The sequence below is a fragment of the Columba livia genome, chromosome 2, assembly GCF_036013475.1.
Source record: "Columba livia isolate bColLiv1 breed racing homer chromosome 2, bColLiv1.pat.W.v2, whole genome shotgun sequence".
Classification (NCBI taxonomy): Eukaryota; Metazoa; Chordata; class Aves; order Columbiformes; family Columbidae; genus Columba; species Columba livia.
In genome coordinates this window covers 162,106,799-162,130,002 of record NC_088603.1, presented here as the reverse complement: position 1 = coordinate 162,130,002, position 23,204 = coordinate 162,106,799, and the positions used below count along the sequence as shown (strand labels likewise).

The 23,204-nt window shown below is 61.2% G+C and overlaps 1 protein-coding gene across 2 annotated transcripts in view; it reads left to right on the top strand.

The window, feature by feature from the left end:
• PPP1R16A (protein phosphatase 1 regulatory subunit 16A) overlaps window positions 1-23,204 on the top strand; it is a 34,074-nt gene that overhangs the window by 7,211 nt on the left and 3,659 nt on the right. Inside the window, exons 5-8 of one of the 2 annotated variants that reach the window (XM_065054680.1) lie at window positions 6,224-6,327; window positions 18,955-19,079; window positions 20,635-20,760; window positions 22,280-22,355. In XM_065054680.1, the coding sequence (XP_064910752.1) occupies window positions 6,224-6,327; window positions 18,955-19,079; window positions 20,635-20,760; window positions 22,280-22,355 (431 nt within the window). The other variant, XM_065054679.1, reaches the window with a different exon arrangement.

Below are 23,204 nucleotides of genomic sequence, written 5' to 3'. Positions count from 1 at the left end.
CATACTGGGGTTGGGGACGCGGCGACATTGGGAACACGGCGGTGTTGGGGATGCGCCAGGGTCGGGGACATGGCGGAGTTGGGGACACACCAGGATCTGGGACATAGTGGTGTTGGGGACACGGCAGCATTGGGGACGCGCTGGGGTCGGGGACACGGTGGCAGTGGGGACATGCCAGGGTTGGGGACATGCCAGGGTTGGGGACGCGCCAGGGTTGGGAACAGGGCAGCATTGGGGACACGGCGGCATTGGGGATGTGCTGGGGTCGGGGACAGGGTGGTGCTGGGGACACGGCGGCATTGGGAATGTGCCAGGGTCGGGGACACAGCAGCCCTGGGGACATGGTGGCGTTGGGGACGCGCCGGAGCTGGGGACAGGGCGGCGCTGGGGACACAGCGCTGGTGGGAACGCGCCGGAGTCAGGGACACGGTGGTGTTGGGGACGCGCTGGGGTCGGGGACACAGTGGTGTTGGGGACACGGTGGCACTGGGGACATGGCGGCGTGGGGGATGCACTAGAGTTGGGGACATGGCAGCATTGGGGACACAGCCTTGGGGACACGGCGGCATTGCGGACATGGTGGCGTTGGGGACCCGGTGGCATTGGGGACATGCCAGGGTTGGGGACACAGCGGCGGTGGGGACACAGCTGTTTTAGGGACACGGCGGCGCTGGGGACACGGCGGTGTTAGGGACGCGACAGCGTTGGGGACATACTGGGGTTGGGGACGCGGCGACATTGGGAACACGGCGGTGTTGGGGATGCGCCAGGGTCGGGGACACGGCGGTGTTGGGGACACACCGGGATCTGGGACATAGTGGTGTTGGGGACATGGCGGCATTGGCGACACGCCGGGGTTGGGGACGCGCCAGGGTTGGGAACAGGGCAGCATTGGGGACACGGCGGCATTGGGGATGTGTTGGGGTCGGGGACAGGGTGGTGCTGGGGACACGGTGGTGTTGGGGATGTGCCAGCGTCGGGGACAGAGCGGTGCTGGGGACACAGTGCTGGTGGGAATGCGCCGGAGTCAGGGACACGGTGGTGTTGGGGACGCGCTGGGGTCGGGGACACAGTGGTGTTGGGGACACGGTGGCGCTGGGGACATGGCGGCGTGGGGGATGCACTAGAGTTGGGGACATGGCAGCATTGGGGACACAGCCTTGGGGACACGGCGGTATTTCGGACATGGTGGCGTTCGGGACGCGGTGGCATTGGGGACATGCCAGGGTTGGGGATTCAGCGGCGGTGGGGACACAGGTGTTTTAGGGACACGGCGGCGCTGGGGACACGGCGGTGTTAGGGACGTGACAGCTTTGGGGACATACTGGGGTTGGGGACGCGGCGACATTGGGAACACGGCGGTGTTGGGGATGCGCCAGGGTCGGGGACACGGCGGTGTTGGGGACACACCGGGATCTGGGACATAGCGGTGTTGGGGACATGGTGGCATTGGCGACACGCCGGGGTTGGGGACACGCCGGGGTTGGGGACGCGCCAGGGTTGGGAACAGGGCAGCATTGGGGACACGGCGGCATTGGGGATGTGCTGGGGTCGGGGACAGGGTGGTGCTGGGGACACGGTGGTGTTGGGGATGTGCCAGGGTCAGGGACACAGCAGCCCTGGGGACACGGTGGTGCTGGGGACGCGCCAGCGTCGGGGACACAGCGCTGGTGGGGACGCGCCGGAGTCAGGGACACAGCGGCGTTGGGGATGTGCTGGGGTCGGGGACACAGTGGTGTTGGGGACACGGTGGCGCTGGGGACATGGCGGCGTGGGGGATGCACCAGGGTCGGGGACATGGCAGCATTGGGGACACAGCCTTGGGGACACGGCGGCATTGCGGACATGGTGGCGTTGGGGACGCGGTGGCATTGGGGACATGCCAGGGTTGGGGATACAGCGGCGGTGGGGACACAGCTGTTTTAGGGACACGGCGGCACTGGGGACACGGCGGCGTTAGGGATGTGACAGCGTTGGGGACATACTGGGGTTGGGGACGCGGCGACATTGGGAACACGGTGGTGTTGGGGATGCACCAGGGTCGAGGACATGGCGGTGTTGGGGACACACCAGGATCTGGGACATAGCGGTGTTGGGGACACGGCGGCATTGGGGACGCGCTGGGGTCGGGGACACGCCGGGGTTGGGGACGCGCCAGGGTTGGGAACAGGGCAGCATTGGGGACACGGCGGCATTGGGGATGTGCTGGGGTCGGGGACAGGGTGGTGCTGGGGACACAGCGGTGTTGGGGATGCGCCAGGGTCAGGGACACAGCAGCCCTGGGGACATGGTGGCATTGGGGACGCGCCAGCGTCGGGGACAGAGCGGTGCTGGGGACACAGCGCTGGTGGGGACACGCCGGAGTCAGGAACACAGCGGCGTTGGGGACGCACTGGGGTCGGGGACACAGTGGTGTTGGGGACACGGTGGCGCTGGGGACATGGCGGCGTGGGGGATGCACCAAAGTCGGGGACATGGCAGCATTGGGGACACAGCCTTGGGGACACGGCGGCATTGTGGACATGGTGGTGTTGGGGACGCGGTGGCATTGGGGACATGCCGGGGTTGGGGACACAGCGGCGGTGGGGACACAGCTGTTTTAGGGACACGGCAGCGCTGGGGACATGGTAGTGTTGGGGACATGGCGGCTTTGGGGACACAGTGGTTTTAGGGACACGCCGGGGTCGGGGACATGCCGGGGTCAGGGACATGGTGGTGTTGGGGACACAGTGGCGTTGAGGACACGCCAGGGTTGGGGACGTGCCGGGGTTGGGTACACAGAGGCGTTGGGGACGTGGCGGCGTTGGGGACGTGGCGGTGTTGGGGACACGCCAGGGTTGGGAACAGGGCAGCATTGGGGACACGGCGGCATTGGGGATGTGCTGGGGTTGGGGACAGGGTGGTGCTGGGGACACAGCGCTGGTGGGGACACGCCGGAGTCAGGAACACAGCGGCGTTGGGGACGTGCTGGGGTCGGGGACACAGTGGTGTTGGGGACATGGTGGCGCTTGGGACATGGCGGCGTGGGGGATGCACTAGAGTTGGGGACATGGCAGCATTGGGGACATGGCCTTGGGGACACGGCAGCATGGCGGACACGGCGGCATTGCGGACATGGTGGCGTTGGGGACGCGGTGGCATTGGGGACATGCCGGGGTTGGGGACACAGCGGCGGTGGGGACACAGCTGTTTTAGGGACACGGCGGCGCTGGGGACACGGCGGCGTTAGGGATGTGACAGCGTTGGGGACATACTGGGGTTGGGGACACGGTGACATTGGGAACACGGCGGTGTTGGGGATGCGCCAGGGTCGGGGACATGGCGGCGTTGGGGACACACCGGGATCTGGGACATAGCGGTGTTGGGGACACGGCGGCATTGGGGACGCGCTGGGGTCGGGGACACAGTGGTGTTTGGGACATGGCGGTGTTGGGGACATGGCGGTGTTGGGGACATGGCGGCGTGGGGGACGCACCAGGATCGGGGACATGGCAGCATTGGGGACACGGCCTTGGGGACACGCCGGGGTTGGGGACATGGCGGTGTTGGGGACACAGCGGCGTTGGGGATGCGGTGGCGTTGGGGACACAGTGGCATTGGGTACATGGTGGCGTTGGGGACACGGCGGTGTTGGGGATGTGCCAGGGTTGGGGACACAGCGGTGGTTATGACACAGCTGTTTTAGGGACACGGCGGCGTTGGGGACACGGCGGCGTTGGGGACACAGCGGCATTGGGGATGTGTTGGGGTCGGGGACAGGGTGGTGCTAGGGACACAGCGCTGGTGGGGACACGGTGGTGTTGGGGATGCGCCAGGGTTGGGGACACAGCGGCGGTAGGACACAGCTGTTTTAGGGACACGGCGGTGCTGGGGACATGGTGGTGTTGGGGACATGGCGGTTTTGGGGACACAGCAGTTTTGAGGACACGGTGGCATTGGGGACACGGTGGTGTTAGGGACACGGTGGCATTGGGGATATCCTGGGGTCGGGGACACGGCAGCATTGGGGACACACTGGGATCTGGGACACGGCGGTGTTGGGGACATGGTGGTGTTGAGGACACAGCGGCATTGGGGACGCGCTGGGGACAGGGACATGGCAGCTCTGGGGACACGGCGGCGCTGGGGACACAACGGCATTGGGGACGCGCCGGGGTCGGGGACGTGGTGCTGGTGGGGACACGGCTGTGTTGGGGACACAGCGCCGCTGGGGACACGGTGGCGCTGGGGACACAGCGGCGTTGAGGACGTGCCGGGGTCTGGGACATGGTGGCGTTGGGTACATGGCGCCAGTGGGGACACAACGGTGGTGGGGACGTGCCAGGGTTGGGGACAGGGCGGCATTGGGGATGCACTGGGGTCAGGGAGAGGGTGGCGTTGGGGACACGGCGGTGCTGGGGACACAGCACTGGTGGGGACACGGTGGCATTGGGGATGTGCCAGGGTTGGGGACACGGCGGCATTGGGGACACGCTGGTGGTGGGGACACGGCGGCATTGGGGACACGGCAGCGGTGGGGATGCGCCAGAGTTGGGGATGCGCTGGCGTTGGGGTCATGGTGGCGTTGGGGACATGGTGGCATTGGGGATGCGCTGGGGTCGGGGATGTGCTGGGGTCGGGGACACGGTGCTGCTGGGGACGCGGTGGTGCTGGGGACACGGAGGGGCTGGAGACGTGGTGGTGGGGACGTGGCGGTGCTGGGGACATGGTGGCGTTGGGGACGCGCTGGGGTCTGGGACATGGCAGTGGTGGGGATGCGCCAGGGTTGGGGACACGGCGGCGTTGGGGACACGGCAGTGTTGGGGCCATGGCGGCACTGGGGACACACCGGGGTCAGGGACTTGGTGGCTTTGGTGACACGGCAGCGTTGGGGCCATGGCGTCATTGGGGACACACCGGGGTCAGGGACGCGGTGGCGTTGGGGCCATGGCGGCACTGGGGACACAGCGGGGTTGGGGACGTGGTGGCGTTGGCTTAGCGGCAGCATTGGGGCCATGGTGGCCCTGGGGACACACTGGGGTCGGGGACGCGGTGGCGTTGGGGACACGGCAGCGTTGGGGCCATGGCGGCACTGGGGACACACCGGGGTCGGGGATATGGTGGCATTGGGGACACGGCGTCGTTGGGGCCATGGCGGCACTGGGGACACACCGGGGTCGGGGACGCGGTGGCATTGGCGACACGGCAGCATTGGGGCCATGGTGGCATTGGGGACACACCGGGGTCGGGGATATGGTGGCGTTGGGGCCATGGCGGCACTGGGGACACACCAGGGTTGGGGACGCGGTGGCTTTGGGGACATGGCGGCGTTGGGGCCATGGTGGCATTGGGGACACACCGGGGTCGGGGATGCGGTGACGTTGGCTTCACGGCAGCGCTGAGGCCATGGTGGCACGGGGGACACACTGGGGTCGGGGACGCGGTGGCGTTGGGGCCATGGCGTCATTGGGGACACAACGGGGTCGGGGGTGCAGTGGCGTTGGCGACACGGCAGCGTTGGGGCCGTGGCGGCACTGGGGACACACCGGGGTCGGGGCCGCGGTGGCGTTGGGGCCATGGCGGCACTGGGGACACACCGGGGTCAGGGACATGGTGGCGTTGGCTTCACAGCAGTGTTGGGGCCATGGTGGCACTGGGGACACACCGGGGTCGGGGACACGGTGGCATTGGTGACACGGCAGCGTTGGGGCCATGGCGTCATTGGGGACACACCGGGGTCGGGGACGCAGTGGCGTTGGGGCCATGGCGGCACTGGGGACACACCGGGGTCGGGGACGTGGTGGCGTTGGGGACACGGCAGCATTGAGGCCATGGCGTCATTGGGAACACACCGGGGTCGGGGACGTGGTGGCATTGGCGACACGGCAGCGTTGGGGCCATGGTGGCACTGGGGACACACCGGGGTCAGGGACGCGGTGGCGTTGGCTTCACGGCAGCGTTGGGGCCATGGTGACGTTGGGGACACACCGGGGTTGGGGACGCGGTGGCGTTGGCTTCACGGCAGCGCTGGGGCCATGGCGGCACTGGGGACACACGGGGGTCAGGGACGCGGTGGTGTTGGGGACACGGCGTCGTTGGGGCCATGGCGTCATTGGGGACACACCGGGGTTGGGGGCGCAGTGGCGTTGGCGACACGGCAGCGTTGGGGCCATGGCGGCACTGGGGACACACCGGGGTCGGGGCCGCCGTGTCGTTGTGACGCTCGTTACTGTCACCAAAACAGCGGCGCCGACCTCCTCGCCGTCAACTCGGACGGCAACATGCCCTACGACCTGTGCGAGGACGAGGAGACGCTGGACTGCATTGAGACGGCCATGGCGGAGCAGGGTGAGCGCCTCGGGCGGTCCGGCCGTGTGCCCCGCGGTGTTTGTCCCCATTGCTCGTGTGCCCCACGGTGTTTGTCCCCATTGCTCGTGTGCTCCGCGGTGTTTGTCCCCATTGCTCGTGTGCTCCAGGATGTTTGTCCCCATTGCTCGTGTGCTCCACGGTGTTTGTCCCCATTGCTCGTGTGCTCCGTAATGTTTGTCCCCATTGCTCGTGTGCTCCACGATGTTTGTCCCCATTGCTCGTGTGCTCCGCGGTGTTTGTCCCCATTGCTCGTGTGCTCCGCGGTGTTTGTCCCCATTGCTCGTGTGCTCCGTAATGTTTGTCCCCATTGCTCGTGTGCTCCGCGATGTTTGTCCCCATTGCTCGTGTGCTCCACGATGTTTGTCCCCATTGCTCGTGTGCTCCAGGATGTTTGTCCCCATTGCTCGTGTGCTCCGTGGTGTTTGTCCCCATTGCTCGTGTGCTCCGTGGTGTTTGTCCCCATTGCTCGTGTGCTCCGCGGTGTTTGTCCCCATTGCTCGTGTGCCCCGTGGTGTTTGTCCCCATTGCTCGTGTGCTCCGTGATGTTTGTCCCCATTGCTCGTGTGCTCCGCCATGTTTGTCCCCATTGCTCGTGTGCTCCGCGATGTTTGTCCCCATTGCTCGTGTGCTCCACAATGTTTGTCCCCATTGCTCGTGTGCTCCGCCATGTTTGTCCCCATTGCTCGTGTGCTCCGCAATGTTTGTCCCCATTGCTCGTGTGCTCCAGGATGTTTGTCCCCATTGCTCGTGTGCTCCGCGGTGTTTGTCCCCATTGCTCGTGTGCTCCGCGGTGTTTGTCCCCATTGCTCGTGTGCTCCGTAATGTTTGTCCCCATTGCTCGTGTGCTCCGCAATGTTTGTCCCCATTGCTCGTGTGCTCCGCAATGTTTGTCCCCATTGCTCGTGTGCTCCGTAATGTTTGTCCCCATTGCTCGTGTGCTCCGCAATGTTTGTCCCCATTGCTCGTGTGCTCCGCAATGTTTGTCCCCATTGCTCGTGTGCTCCACAATGTTTGTCCCCATTGCTCGTGTGCTCCGTAATGTTTGTCCCCATTGCTCGTGTGCTCCACAATGTTTGTCCCCATTGCTCGTGTGCTCCGCAATGTTTGTCCCCATTGCTCGTGTGCTCCGTGGTGTTTGTCCCCATTGCTCGTGTGCTCCGCGGTGTTTGTCCCCATTGCTCGTGTGCTCCACAATGTTTGTCCCCATTGCTCGTGTGCCCCGTGGTGTTTGTCCCCATTGCTCGTGTGCTCCGTGATGTTTGTCCCCATTGCTCGTGTGCTCCGCCATGTTTGTCCCCATTGCTCGTGTGCTCCGCGATGTTTGTCCCCATTGCTCGTGTGCTCCACAATGTTTGTCCCCATTGCTCGTGTGCTCCGCCATGTTTGTCCCCATTGCTCGTGTGCTCCGCAATGTTTGTCCCCATTGCTCGTGTGCTCCAGGATGTTTGTCCCCATTGCTCGTGTGCTCCGCGGTGTTTGTCCCCATTGCTCGTGTGCTCCGCGGTGTTTGTCCCCATTGCTCGTGTGCTCCGTAATGTTTGTCCCCATTGCTCGTGTGCTCCGCAATGTTTGTCCCCATTGCTCGTGTGCTCCGCAATGTTTGTCCCCATTGCTCGTGTGCTCCACAATGTTTGTCCCCATTGCTCGTGTGCTCCGTAATGTTTGTCCCCATTGCTCGTGTGCTCCACAATGTTTGTCCCCATTGCTCGTGTGCTCCGCAATGTTTGTCCCCATTGCTCGTGTGCTCCGTGGTGTTTGTCCCCATTGCTCGTGTGCTCCACGATGTTTGTCCCCATTGCTCGTGTGCCCCGCGGTGTTTGTCCCCATTGCTCGTGTGCTCCGCGATGTTTGTCCCCATTGCTCGTGTGCTCCAGGATGTTTGTCCCCATTGCTCGTGTGCTCCGTAATGTTTGTCCCCATTGCTCGTGTGCTCCACGATGTTTGTCCCCATTGCTCGTGTGCTCCAGGATGTTTGTCCCCATTGCTCGTGTGCTCCAGGATGTTTGTCCCCATTGCTCGTGTGCTCCGCGGTGTTTGTCCCCATTGCTCGTGTGCTCCGCGGTGTTTGTCCCCATTGCTCGTGTGCTCCGCAATGTTTGTCCCCACTGCTCGTGTGCTCCACGATGTTTGTCCCCACTGCTCGTGTGCTTCGCAATGTTTGTCCCCATTGCTCGTGTGCTCCAGGATGTTTGTCCCCATTGCTCGTGTGCTCCACAATGTTTGTCCCCATTGCTCGTGTGCTCCGCGGTGTTTGTCCCCATTGCTCGTGTGCTCCGCGATGTTTGTCCCCATTGCTCGTGTGCTCCAGGATGTTTGTCCCCATTGCTCGTGTGCTCCGTAATGTTTGTCCCCATTGCTCGTGTGCTCCGTAATGTTTGTCCCCATTGCTCGTGTGCTCCACGATGTTTGTCCCCATTGCTCGTGTGCTCCAGGATGTTTGTCCCCATTGCTCGTGTGCTCCGCGGTGTTTGTCCCCATTGCTCGTGTGCTCCGCGGTGTTTGTCCCCATTGCTCGTGTGCTCCGCGGTGTTTGTCCCCATTGCTCGTGTGCTCCGCAATGTTTGTCCCCATTGCTCGTGTGCCCCACGGTGTTTGTCCCCATTGCTCGTGTGCTCCAGGATGTTTGTCCCCATTGCTCGTGTGCTCCGCAATGTTTGTCCCCATTGCTCGTGTGCTCCGCGGTGTTTGTCCCCATTGCTCGTGTGCTCCGCGGTGTTTGTCCCCATTGCTCGTGTGCTCCGTAATGTTTGTCCCCATTGCTCGTGTGCTCCACAATGTTTGTCCCCATTGCTCGTGTGCTCCGCGGTGTTTGTCCCCATTGCTCGTGTGCTCCGTAATGTTTGTCCCCATTGCTCGTGTGCTCCGCGGTGTTTGTCCCCATTGCTCGTGTGCCCCGCGGTGTTTGTCCCCATTGCTCGTGTGCCCCGCGGTGTTTGTCCCCATTGCTCGTGTGCTCCGCGGTGTTTGTCCCCATTGCTCGTGTGCTCCGCGGTGTTTGTCCCCATTGCTCGTGTGCCCCGCGGTGTTTGTCCCCATTGCTCGTGTGCTCCGCGATGTTTGTCCCCATTGCTTGTGTGCTCCAGGATGTTTGTCCCCATTGCTCGTGTGCTCCGCGGTGTTTGTCCCCATTGCTCGTGTGCTCCACGATGTTTGTCCCCATTGCTCGTGTGCTCCAGGATGTTTGTCCCCATTGCTCGTGTGCTCCGCGGTGTTTGTCCCCATTGCTCGTGTGCTCCGCGGTGTTTGTCCCCATTGCTCGTGTGCTCCGCGGTGTTTGTCCCCATTGCTCGTGTGCTCCACAATGTTTGTCCCCATTGCTCGTGTGCTCCAGGATGTTTGTCCCCATTGCTCGTGTGCCCCACGGTGTTTGTCCCCATTGCTCGTGTGCTCCGCGGTGTTTGTCCCCATTGCTCGTGTGCTCCACAATGTTTGTCCCCATTGCTCGTGTGCTCCACAATGTTTGTCCCCATTGCTCGTGTGCCCCGCGGTGTTTGTCCCCATTGCTCGTGTGCTCCACAATGTTTGTCCCCATTGCTCGTGTGCCCCGCGGTGTTTGTCCCCATTGCTCGTGTGCTCCACAATGTTTGTCCCCATTGCTCGTGTGCTCCGCGGTGTTTGTCCCCATTACTCGTGTGCTCCGCGGTGTTTGTCCCCATTGCTCGTGTGCTCCGCAATGTTTGTCCCCATTGCTCGTGTGCTCCGCAATGTTTGTCCCCATTGCTCGTGTGCTCCACAATGTTTGTCCCCATTGCTCGTGTGCCCCGCGGTGTTTGTCCCCATTGCTCGTGTGCTCCGCGGTGTTTGTCCCCATTGCTCGTGTGCTCCGCGCTGTTTGTCCCCATTGCTCGTGTGCTCCGCGGTGTTTGTCCCCATTGCTCGTGTGCTCCGCGGTGTTTGTCCCCATTGCTCGTGTGCTCCGTAATGTTTGTCCCCATTGCTCGTGTGCTCCGCGATGTTTGTCCCCATTGCTCGTGTGCTCCGTAATGTTTGTCCCCATTGCTCGTGTGCTCCGCAATGTTTGTCCCCATTGCTCGTGTGCTCCGCGGTGTTTGTCCCCATTGCTCGTGTGCTCCGTAATGTTTGTCCCCATTGCTCGTGTGCTCCGCGATGTTTGTCCCCATTGCTCGTGTGCCCCGCGGTGTTTGTCCCCATTGCTCGTGTGCTCCGCGATGTTTGTCCCCATTGCTCGTGTGCTCCGCGCTGTTTGTCCCCATTGCTCGTGTGCTCCAGGATGTTTGTCCCCATTGCTCGTGTGCTCCGTAATGTTTGTCCCCATTGCTCGTGTGCTCCACTGTGTTTGTCCCCATTGCTCGTGTGCTCCGCAATGTTTGTCCCCGTTGCTCGTGTGCTCCACAATGTTTGTCCCCATTGCTCGTGTGCTCCGTAATGTTTGTCCCCATTGCTCGTGTGCTCCGCGGTGTTTGTCCCCATTGCTCGTGTGCTCCGCAATGTTTGTCCCCATTGCTCGTGTGCTCCACAGTGTTTGTCCCCATTGCTCGTGTGCTCCGTAATGTTTGTCCCCATTGCTCGTGTGCTCCGCGGTGTTTGTCCCCATTGCTCGTGTGCCCCGCGGTGTTTGTCCCCATTGCTCGTGTGCTCCACGATGTTTGTCCCCATTGCAATCAATTGTCCCCTTCACAAAGCCAAACTTTGAGCTGTTCCCTCCATCATAACCCGTTCAGGATTCTTCTCTCCCCAATAACCGTTCGCTCCGGACTCTGATTTTGCGAACAGGTTCAGGCCTCCCCTACAAGTTTGGCTTTGAAACTTTAAAATACAAACTTTAAGGGTTCTTCTCGCCCTGCTAATGGCTCCACACTCTGTATTTAGGACTCTGGACTCTGTATTTTAAAGTTCCAAAGCAGAACTTTGAGGGGAGGCCTGAACCCGTTCACAAAATCAAACTCTGAGGATTCTTCTCTCCCCGATAACTGTTCATCCCAGGCTCCAGGTTCCCCCAGGGCCCCAAAAACCCCCCACAGACCCAGTGACACCCCAGGGACCCAAGAACCCCCCATAGACACAGTGACCCCCCAGACCCAAGGACCCCCCCAGACCCAGTGACCCCCCAGGACCCAAGAACCCCCCACAGACCCAGTGACACCCCAGGGACCCAAGAACCCCCCATAGACACAGTGACCCCCCAGGACCCAAGAACCCTCACAGACCCAGTGAGCCCCCCCCGGTGACCCAAGAACCCCCACAGACCCAATGATCCCCCCAGGGTCTCAGTGACACCCCCAAAGGGACCCAAGAACCCCCCCCAGACCCAGTGACCCCCTCAGGGACCCAAGGACACCCCCTCTAAACACAGTGACCCCCCAGGGATCCAAGAACCCCCACAAACCCAGTGACCCTCCAGGGCCTCAGTGACCCCCCCAAGGGACCCAAGACCCCCCCCCAAACACAGTGACCCCCCAGGACCCAAGAATCCCCCATAGACACAGTGACCCCACCAGGGACCCAAGAACCGCCCCCAGACCCAATGATCCCCCCAGGGACCCAAGAACCCCCACAGACCCAGTGACCCTCCAGGGCCTCAGTGACCCCCCCAAGGGACCCAAGTCCCCCCCCCAAACACAGTGACCCCTTCAGGGTCTCAGGATCCACCCCCAGACCCAGTGACACCCCAGGGACCCAAGAACCCCCCACAGACCCAGTGACCCCCCAGGGACCCAAGAACCCCCCATAGACACAGTCACCTCACCAGGGACCCAAGAACTGTCCCCAGACCCAGTGACCCCCTCAGGGACCCAAGATACCACCCCCAAACACAGTGACCCCCCCAGGGACCCAAGGACTCCCCCAGACCCAGTGACCCCCAGGACCCAAGAACCCCCCATAGACACAGTGACCCCCCAGGGACCCAAGAACCCCCCATAGACACAGTGACCCCCCAGGGACCCAAGGACTCCCCCAGACCCAGTGACCCCCAGGACCCAAGAACCCCCCATAGACACAGTGACCCCCCAGGGACCCAAGGACTCCCCATAGACACAGTGACCCCCCAGGACCCAAGAACCCTCCCAGACCCAGTGACCCCCTCAGGGACCCAAGGACACCCCCTCCAAACACAGTGACCCCCCCAGGGCCCCAAGAACCCCCCACAGACCCAGTGACACCCCAGGGACCCAAGAACCCCCCATAGACACAGTCACCTCCCCAGGGACCCAAGAACTGTCCCCAGACCCAGTGACCCCCTCAGGGAACCAAGGACCCCCCATAGACACAGTGACCCCCCAGGACCCAAGGACCACCCCCAGACCCAGTGACCCCCCAGGACCCAAGAAGCCCCCACGGACCCAGTGACCCTCCAGGGCCTCAGTGACCCCCGCAAGGGACCCAAGACCCACCCCCAAACACAGTGACCCCTTCAGGGTCCCAAGATCCACCCCCAGACCCAGTGACCCCCCAGGACCCAAGAACCCCCCATAGTCACAGTGACCCCCCAGGACCCAAGAACCACCCCAGACCCAGTGACCCCCTCAGGGACCCAAGGACCCCCCCAGACCCAGTGACCCCCCAAGGGCCCCAAAAACCACCCCAGACCCAGTGACCCCCACAGGGACCCAAGGACACCCCCTCCAAACACAGTGACCCCCCCAGGGACCCAAGAACCGCCCCCAGACCCAATGATCCCCCAGGGTCTCAGTGACGCCCCCAAGGGACCCAAAAACCCCCCCCCAGACCCAGTGACCCCCCCAGGGATCCAAGAACCCCCACAGACCCAGTGACCCTCCAGGGCCTCAGTGACCCCCCCCAAGGGACCCAAGATCCCCCCCCCAAACACAGTGACCCCCCAGGACCCAAGAACCCCCCCAGACCCAGTGACCCCCCAAGGGCCCCAAGAACCACCCCAGACCCAGTGACCCCCTCAGGGACCCAAGGACACCCCCTCCAAACACAGTGACCCCCCAGGACCCAAGAACCCCCTCAGACCCAGTGACCCCCCAAGGGCCCCAAAAACCACCCCAGACCCAGTGACCCCCCAAGGGCCCCAAGAACCACCCCAGACCCAGTGACCCCCTCAGGGACCCAAGGACACCCCCTCCAAACACAGTGACACCCCCAGGGACCCAAGAACCGCCCCCAGACCCAATGATCCCCCCAGGGTCTCAGTGACCCCCCCAAGGGACCCAAGACACCCCCCAAACACAGTGACCCCCCAGGACCCAAGAATCCCCCATAGACACAGTGACCCCCCAAGGGACCCAAGAACCGCCCCCAGACCCAGTGACCCCCCAGGACCCAAGAACCCCCACAAACCCATTGACCCTCCAGGGCCTCAGTGACCCCCCCAAGGGACCCAAGACCCCCCCCCCAAACACAGTGCCCCCCCAGGACCCAAGAACCCCCTCAGACCCAGTGACCCCCCAAGGGCCCCAAGAACCACCCCAGACCCTGTGACCCCCTCAGGGACCCAAGGACACCCCCTCCAAACACAGTGACCCCCCAGGGATCCAAGAACCCCCACGGACCCAGTGACCCTCCAGGGCCTCAGTGACCCCCTCAAAGGACCCAAGACCCCCCCCGCCAAACACAGTGACCCCCCAGGACCCAAGAATCCCCCATAGACACAGTGACCCCGCCAGGGACCCAAGAAACCCCCATAGACACAGTGACCCCCCAAGGGACCCAAGAAGCCCCCCAGACCCAGTGACCCCCCCAGGGATCCAAGAACCCCCACAAACCCAGTGACCCTCCAGGGTCTCAGTGACCCCCCCAAGGGACCCAAGACCCCCCCCAAACACAGTGACCCCCCAGGACCCAAGAACCCCCCCAGACCCAGTGACCCCCCAAGGGCCCCAAGAACCACCCCAGACCCAGTGACCCCCTCAGGGACCCAAGGACACCCCCTCCAAACACAGTGACCCCCCAGGGATCCAAGAACCCCCACAAACCCAGTGACCCTCCAGGGCCTCAGTGACCCCCTCAAGGGAGTCAAGACCCCCCCCCCAAACACAGTGACCCCCCAGGACCCAAGAATCCCCCATAGACACAGTGACCCCCCCAGGGACCCAAGAATCCCCCATAGACACAGTGACCCCCCAAGGGCCCCAAAAACCACCCCAGACCCAGTGACCCCCTCAGGGACCCAAGGACACCCCCTCCAAACACAGTGACCCCCCAGGGATCCAAGAACCCCCACAAACCCAGTGACCCTCCAGGGCCTCAGTGACCACCCCAAGGGACCCAAGACCCCCCCCAAACACTGTGACCCCCCAGGACCCAAGAACCCCCCATAGACACAGTGACCCCCCAAGGGACCCAAGAAGCCCCCCAGACCCAGTGACCCCCCCAGGGACCCAAGAAGCCCCACAAACCCATTGACCCTCCAGGGCCTCAGTGACCCCCCCAGGGGACCCAAGACCTCCCCCCCAAACACAGTGACCCCCCAGGACCCAAGAACCCCCTCAGACCCAGTGACCCCCCAAGGGCCCCAAGAACCACCCCAGACCCAGTGACCCCCCCAGGGACCCAAGAACCCCCACAAACCCAGTGACCCTCCAGGGCCTCAGTGATCCCCCCAAGGGAGTCAAGACCCCCCCCCCCAAACACAGTGACCCCCCAGGACCCAAGAACCCCCCATAGACACAGTGACCCCCCAGGGTCCCAAGCCCCCCCCCAGCCCCAGTGACTCGTTACATTTACTGTACATTTATTACACTAAATGATTAATATTAAACTGAAATTGGGCTCATCCACTGACCTGTTAATAAAACCATCCCCGTGGGACATTGGGGACACCAAGGACACTTTTGGGGACACTTAGGCACAATATTGGGGACACTAAGGAGCAAGATTTGGGACACTGGGGACACCCAGGATACTATAAGGGACACTTGGGGACACTATTTGGGACATTGGGGACAGCAAGGAGCAAGAATTGGGACACTGGGGATACCAAGGACACTATGGGGGACACTTTGGGACATTGGGGACACTATTGGGCTCCTTGGGGACACTATATAGGACACTGCTCTGGTTTGGTTGTTGGGGGGTCAAGCACATCCCCTATGTCCCCTTTGTCACCTTGATGTCCCCTTTGTCACCTTGATGTTCCCTTTTGTTGCCTGGGTGTCTCCTTTGTCACCTCCATGTCCTCTTTGTCACCTCAATGTCCCCTTTGTCACCCTGGTGTACCCTTTGTCACCTCGTTGTCCCCTTTGTCACCCTGGTGTCCCCTTTGTCACCTCAGTATCCCCCTTGTCACCTCGGTGTCCCCTTTGTCACCTCTATGGCCCCTTTGTCACCTTCATGTTCCGTTTGTCACCTCTATGTCCCTTTTGTCACCACCATGTCCTGTTTGTCACCTCGGTGTCCCCTTTGTCACCTCGATGTCCCCTTTGTCACCTCCGTGTCCCCTTTGTCACTCTGGTGTCCCCTTTGTCACCTCAGTGTCCCACTTGTCACCTCCATGTCCCGTTGTCACCTCAGTGTCCCCTTTGTCACACCAATGCTCCCTTTGTTACCTCAATGTTCTCTTTGTCACCTCGGTGTCCCCGTTGTCACCTCGATGTCCCTTTTGTCACCTTGGTATCCCCTTTGTCACCTCTATGTCCCTTTTGTCAGCTCCATGTCCTGTTTGTCATCTCAGTGTCCCCTTTTGTCACCTCAGTGTCCCTTTTGTCACCTCAGTGTCCCCTTTGTCACCTCTATGTCCCTTTTGTCACCTCCATGTCCCGTTTGTCACCTCGGTGTCCCCTTTGTCACCTCTATGTCCCTTTTGTCACCTCCATGTCCCGTTTGTCACCTCGGTGTCCCCTTTGTCACCTCAATGCTCCCTTTGTCACCTCAATGTTCTCTTTGTCATCTCTGTGTCCCCTTTGTCACCTCAGTGTCCCCTTTGTCACCTCAGTGTCCCCTTTTTCACCTCAGTGTCCCTTTTGTCACCTTGGTGTCCCCTTTGTCACCTCCATGTCCCCTTTGTCACCTCCATGTCTCTTTTGTCACCTCCATGTCCCGTTTGTCACCTCCATGTCCCCTTTGTCACCTCCATGTCCCCTTTGTCACCTTGGTGTCCCCTTTGTCACCCTGGTGTCCCCTTTGTCACCCTGGTGTCCCTGTTGTCACCTCGATGTCCCCCTTGTCACCTCGATGTTCCCTTTGTCACCTCTGTGTCCCGTTTGTCACCCTAGTGTCCCCTTTGTCACCTCAGTGTTCCCTTTTGTCCCCTTGGTGTCCCCTTTGTCACGTCGGTGTCCCCTTTGTCACCTTGATGTTCCCTTTTGTCACCTCGATGTCCCGTTTGTCACCCTGGTGTCCCCATTGTCACCCTGGTATCCCGTTTGTCACCCTGGTGTCCTGTTTGTAACTTCTATGTCCCCATTGTCGCCTCGATGTCCCCTTTGTCACGTCGGTGTCCCGTTTGTCACCTTGATATTCCCTTTGTCAACTCCGTGTCCCGTTTGTCACCTCAGTGTCCCCTTTGTCACCTTGGTGTCTTGTCTGTCACCCTGGTGTCCCCATTGTCACCTCCATGTCCCCTTTGTCACCTCTATGTCCCTTTTGTTACCTCCGTGTCCCGTTTGCCACCTCCGTGTCCCGTTTGTCACCTCGGTGTCCCGTTTGTCACCTCAGTGTCCCCTTTGTCACCTCCATGTCCCCTTTGTCACCCTGGTGTCCCCTTTGTCACCTCAGTGTCCCCCTTGTCACCTCCATGTCCCGTTTGTCACCTCCATGTCCCGTTTGTCACCTCCATGTCCCCTTTGTCACCTCATGTCCCCTTTGTCACCTCGGTGTCCCCTTTGTCACCTCAGTGTCCCCTTTGTCACCTCAGTGTCCCTTTTGTCACCTTGGTGTCCCCTTTGTCACCTCCATGTCCCTTTTGTCACCTTGGTGTCCCCCTTGTCACCTCCATGTCCCCTTTGTCACCTCATGTCCCCATTGTCATCTTGGTGTCCCCATTGTCACCTCGGTGTCCCCTTTGTCACCTCAGTGTCCCTTTTGTCACCTCAGTGTCCCCTTTGTCACCTCCATGTCCCCTTTGTCACCCTGGTGTCCCCTTTGTCACCTCAGTGTCCCCCTTGTCACCTCAGTGTCCCTTTTGTCACCTTGGTGTCCCCTTTGTCACCTCGGTGTCCCCTTTGTCACCTCCATGTCCCGTTTGTCACCTCGGTGTCCCCTTTGTCACCTCAATGCTCCCTTTGTCACCTCAATGTTCTCTTTGTCATCTCTGTGTCCCCTTTGTCACCTCAGTGTCCCCTTTTTCACCTCAGTGTCCCTTTTGTCACCTTGATGTCCCCTTTGTCACCTCCATGTCCCTTTTGTCACCTTGGTGTCCCTTTTGTCACCTCCATGTCCCTTTTGTCACCTTGGTGTCCCCTTTGTCACCTCAATGTCCCCTTTGTCACCCTGGTGTCCCCTTTGTCACCCTGGTGTCCCCATTGTCACCTCGGTGTCCCCATTGTCACCCTGGTATCCCGTTTGTCACCCTGGTGTCCTGTTTGTAACTTCTATGTCCCCATTGTCGCCTCGATGTCCCCTTTGTCACGTCGGTGTCCCGTTTGTCACCTTGATATTCCCTTTGTCAACTCCGTGTCCCGTTTGTCACCTCAGTGTCCCCTTTGTCACCTTGGTGTCTTGTTTGTCACCCTGGTGTCCCCATTGTCACCTCCATGTCCCCTTTGTCACCTCATGTCCCCATTGTCATCTTGGTGTCCCCATTGTCACCTCGGTGTCCCCTTTGTCACCTCAGTGTCCCTTTTGTCACCTCAGTGTCCCCTTTGTCACCTCTATGGCCCCTTTGTCACCTTTGTGTCCCCTTTGTCACCTCAGTGTCCCCTTTGTCACCTCGGTGTCCCCCTTGTCACCTCGGTGTCCCCTTTGTCACCTCGGTGTCCCCTTTGTCACCTCAGTGTCCCTTTTGTCACCTCAGTGTCCCCTTTTTCACCTTGATGTTCCCTTTTGTCACCTTGGTGTCCCCTTTGTCACCTCCATGTCCCTTTTGTCACCTTGGTGTCCCCCTTGTCACCTCCATGTCCCGTTTGTCACCTCGGTGTCCCCTTTGTCACCTCAATGCTCCCTTTGTCACCTCAGTGTCCCCTTTTTCGCCTCAGTGTCCCCTTTGTCACCTCCATGTCCCGTTTGTCACCTCGGTGTCCCCTTTGTCACCTCGGTGTCCCCTTTGTCACCTCCGTGTCCCCTTTGTCACCTCAGTCTCCCCCTTGTCACCTCCATGTCCCGTTTGTCACCTCGGTGTCCCCTTTGTCACCTCAATGCTCCCTTTGTCACCTCAATGTTCTCTTTGTCATCTCTGTGTCCCCTTTGTCACCTCAGTGTCCCCTTTTTCACCTCAGTGTCCCTTTTGTCACCTTGATGTCCCCTTTGTCACCTCCATGTCCCCTTTGTCACCTCAGTGTCCCCCTTGTCACCTCCATGTCCCCTTTGTCACCTCGGTGTCCCCTTTGTCACCTCAGTGTCCCTTTTGTCACCTCGGTGTCCCCTTTGTCACCTCCATGTCCCGTTTGTCACCTCCATGTCCCGTTTGTCACCTCAATGCTCCCTTTGTCACCTCAATGCTCTCTTTGTCACCCCAATGTCCCCTGTGTCACCCCGGTGTCCCGTTTGTCACCGTGTGTCCCGTTGTCCCCGGTGTCCCCGCAGGGATCACGCAGGAGAAGATCGAGGCCGCCCGCGGTGCCACGGAGCGCGAGATGCTGCGGGAGATCCGGCGCCTGCTGCGGGCGGGGGGCGACCTGGACGCGCCGCGGGGACACGGCGCCACGTTGGTAGGACACGGGGACACCGGGGGGTGGGGACCTCCGTACGGTGACACCGGGGGGTGACCTTAAACAGCCAAACTGCAGCACCCGCCTGGTGAACATGGGGAACATGGGACCCTTGGGGGTGCCAATGGGACTCCCCAAGCGGCTGAGAAGCGCCGGTGCTGTAAGGTGATGTGAGCACCCATGGGTGGCTGTCCCGGCACCCAAACCCACCCTGGAGGCGTCAAACACACCCCCGGGGGCACCCAAAGGTCTGGGGGGCACCCGCAGTCCCCAGGGGGCACCTAAACCCCCCTGGCAGCACCCAAATGGCATGGGGGGCACCCAAATGCTTGGGGGCACCTAAACACCCCATGGGGGCACCCAAATGGCCTGGGAGGCACCCTAATGGCCTGGGAGGCACCCAAATGCTTGGGGCCACCCACACCCCCATGGGGGCACCCAAATGGCCTGGGAGGCACCCTAATGGCCTGGGAGGCACCCAAATGCTTGGGGCCACCCACACCCCCATGGGGGCACCCAAATGGCCTGGGAGGCACCCAAATGCTTGGGGCCACCCACACCACCATGGGGGCACCCAAATGGCCTGGGAGGCACCCAAATGCTTGGGGCCACCCACACCCCCATGGGGGCATCCAAATGGCCAGGGGAGCACCCAGACACCCCTGAGGGCATCAATTCCCCCTTGGGGGCACCCAAATGGCCTGGGGGTCACCCACACACCCTTGGGGGCACCCAAATGGCCCAGGGGACACCTAAACACCCCCTGGCAGCACCCAAATGGCCTGGGAGGCACCCAAATGCTCGGGGCCACCCACACCACCATAGGGCCACCCAAATGGCCAGGGGAGCACCCAGACACCCCTGAGGGCATCAATTCCCCCTTGGGGACACACAAATGGCCCAGGGGGGCACCCAAATGGCCAGGGGCACACAACCCCCCCACTCTGGCAGCACCCAAATGGCCCAGGGGGGCACCCAAATGGCCAGGGGCACACAACCCCCCCACTCTGGCAGCACCCAAATGGCCTGGGGGTCACCCACACACCCTTGGGGGCACCCAAATGGCTCAGGGGGCACCTAAACACCCCCTGGGGGCACCCAAATGGCCTGGGAGGCACCCAAATGCTTGGGGCCACCCACACCCCCATGGGGACACCCAAATGGCCGGGGGAGCACCCAGACACCCCTGAGGGCATCAATTCCCCCTTGGGGGCACCCAAATGGCCCAGGGGGGCACCCAAATGGCCAGGGGCACACAACCCCCCCACTCTGGCAGCACCCAAATGGCCTGGGGGTCACCCACACACCCTTGGGGGCACCCAAATGGCTCAGGGGGCACCCAAATGCTCGGCGGCACCTAAACCCCCACGGGGGGCACCCAAATGGCCTGTGGGTCACCCATAACCTCTGAGAGCACCCACACCTCCCAGGGGACACCCAAATGGCTTGTGTGGCCACAGCACTGCTTTGTTAGGATACGATGACACCGCGGGGTGGTGACAATGTCCCCCCGAGCCGTCCCCAACCCTGTCACCTCTTTGTCCCCACCTGGCAGCTCCACATCGCGGCAGCCAATGGTTACGTTGAGGCTGCCGAGCTGCTGCTGGAGCACCGGGCCGGCGTCGCCGCGCAGGACCGCGATGGGTGGCAGCCGCTCCATGCCGCCGCGTGCTGGGGACAGGTGGGTGACAACGGGGCGGGTGATAAGGGGACAGGTGACAACCGGGCAGGTGACAATAGGGTGGGTGACAAGGGGATGGGTGACTACGGGGATGGGTGATAACAGGGCAGGTGACAAAGAGATGGGTGACAAGGGGGCGGGTGACAACGGGACGGGTGACAATGGGGACGGGAGACAAGGGGACGGGTGATAATGGGGTGGGTGACAACAGGACAGGGGTCAATGGGACAGGTGGCAATGGGATGGGTGACAAGGGGACGGGTGGCAACGGGGTGGGTGGCAATGGGGCAGGTGGCAACGGGGTGGGGGACAATGGGGCGGGTGACAAGGGGACGGGGGACAAGGGGATGGGGGACAACGGGGTGGGTGACAAGGGGACGGGTGATAATGGGGCGGGGGACAACGGGGTGGGTGACAAGGGGACGGGGGACAAGGGGATGGGCGGCAACGGGATGGGGGACAACGGGGTGGGGGACAACGGGGTGGGGGACAATGGGGTGGGGGACAAGGGTCGGGGGACAAGGGGACAGGTGACAAGGGTACGGGGGACAAGAGTATGGGGGACAAGGGGATGTGGGACAATGGGGCGGGTGACAAGGGGACGGGAGACAAGGGGACGGGTGATAATGGGGCTGGTGACAACAGGACGCGGGTCAATGGGACAGGTGGCAATGGGATGGGTGACAAGGGGACGGGTGACAATGGGGTGGGTGGCAACGGGGCGGGTGACAAGGGGACGGGGGACAAGGGGATGGGGGACAACGGGGTGGGTGACAAGGGGACGGGGGACAAGGGGATGGGCGGCAACTGGATGGGGGACAACAGGGTGGGGGACAAGGGTCGGGGGACAAGGGAACAGGTGACAAGGGTACGGGGGACAAGAGTATGGGGGACAAGGGGATGTGGGACAATGGGGCAGGTGACAAGGGGACGGGAGACAAGGGGACGGGTGATAATGGGGCTGGTGACAACAGGACGCGGGTCAATGGGACAGGTGGCAATGGGATGGGTGGCAACGGGGTGGGTGGCAAGGGGACGGGGGACAAGGGTACGGGGGACAAGGGGATGGGGGACAATGGGGCGGGTGACAAGGGGACGGGTGACAATGGGGCGGGTGGCAATGGGACGGGTGACAACGGGGCGGGTGACAACGGGGCGGGTGACAAAGGGGTGGGTGAAAAGGGGGCAGGGGACAACGGGGCGGATGACAACAGGATGGGTGACGACAAGGGGGCGGGTGGCAATGAGACGGGTGGCAACGGGATGGGTGACAAGAGGACAGGTGACAACGTGGCGGGTGACAACGTGGCGGGTGACAAGGGGACCGGTGATAATGGGGCGGGTGACAAGGAGGCGGGTGACAACGGGATGGGTGGCAACGGGACAGGGGACAAGGGGACGGGTGACAACAGGGCGGGTGACAAGGGGATGAGTGACAACGGGGCGGGTGACAACGGGACGGGTGACAACGGGACAGGTGCCCCATGGCCGCGGTTGACGGGCCGCCCGCCCCGTCCAGGTGCCGCTGCTGGAGCTGCTGGTGGCTCACGGCGCCGACCTCAACGCCAAATCGCTGCTGGACGAGACGCCTCTGGGTGAGGTTCGGGATCTTTCAGGGGGTGTTTTATCACCGTGGGACGGTTTTATGGTCATTCGAGGGGTTTATTTATCACCACGACACCTTTTTTGGTGACTTTTGGGGCTTATTTTGCACCACGAGACTTTTTTGCAATGACTTGTTGCGTTTATTTGTCACCTCAAGACGATATTTCAGTGACTTTTGGGGTTTATTTATCACCTCAAGACATTTTTGTGGTGATTTGTTGGGTTTATTTATCCCCTCAAGACCTTTTTTTGGTGACTTTTGGGATTTATTTATCACCACGAGACCTTTTTTGGTACCTTTTGGGGTTTATTTATCACCTCAAGACATTTTTGTGGTGATTTGTTGGGTTTATTTATCCCCACGAGACCTTTTTTTGGTGACTTTTGGGATTTATTTATCACCACGAGACCTTTTTTTGTACCTTTTGGGGTTTATTTATCACCTCAAGACATTTTTGTGGTGATTTGTTGGGTTTATTTATCACCGTGAGACCTTTTTTTGGTACCTTTTGGGGTTTATTTATCACCTCAAGACATTTTTGTGGTGATTTGTTGGGTTTATTTATCCCCTCAAGACCTTTTCTGGTGACTTTTGGGGTTTATTTATCACCGTGAGACCTTTTTTTGGTGACTCGGGGGGTTTATTTATCACCCCAAGACATTTTTGTGGTGACTTTGGGGGTTTATTTATCACCTCAAGACATTATTTCAGTGACTTTTGGGGTTTATTTATCACCGTGAGACCTTTTTTTGGTCACTCAGGGGTTTATTTATCACCTCAAGACGTTTTTGTGGTGATTTGTTGGGTTGATTTATCACCACGAGACCTTTTTTGGTGC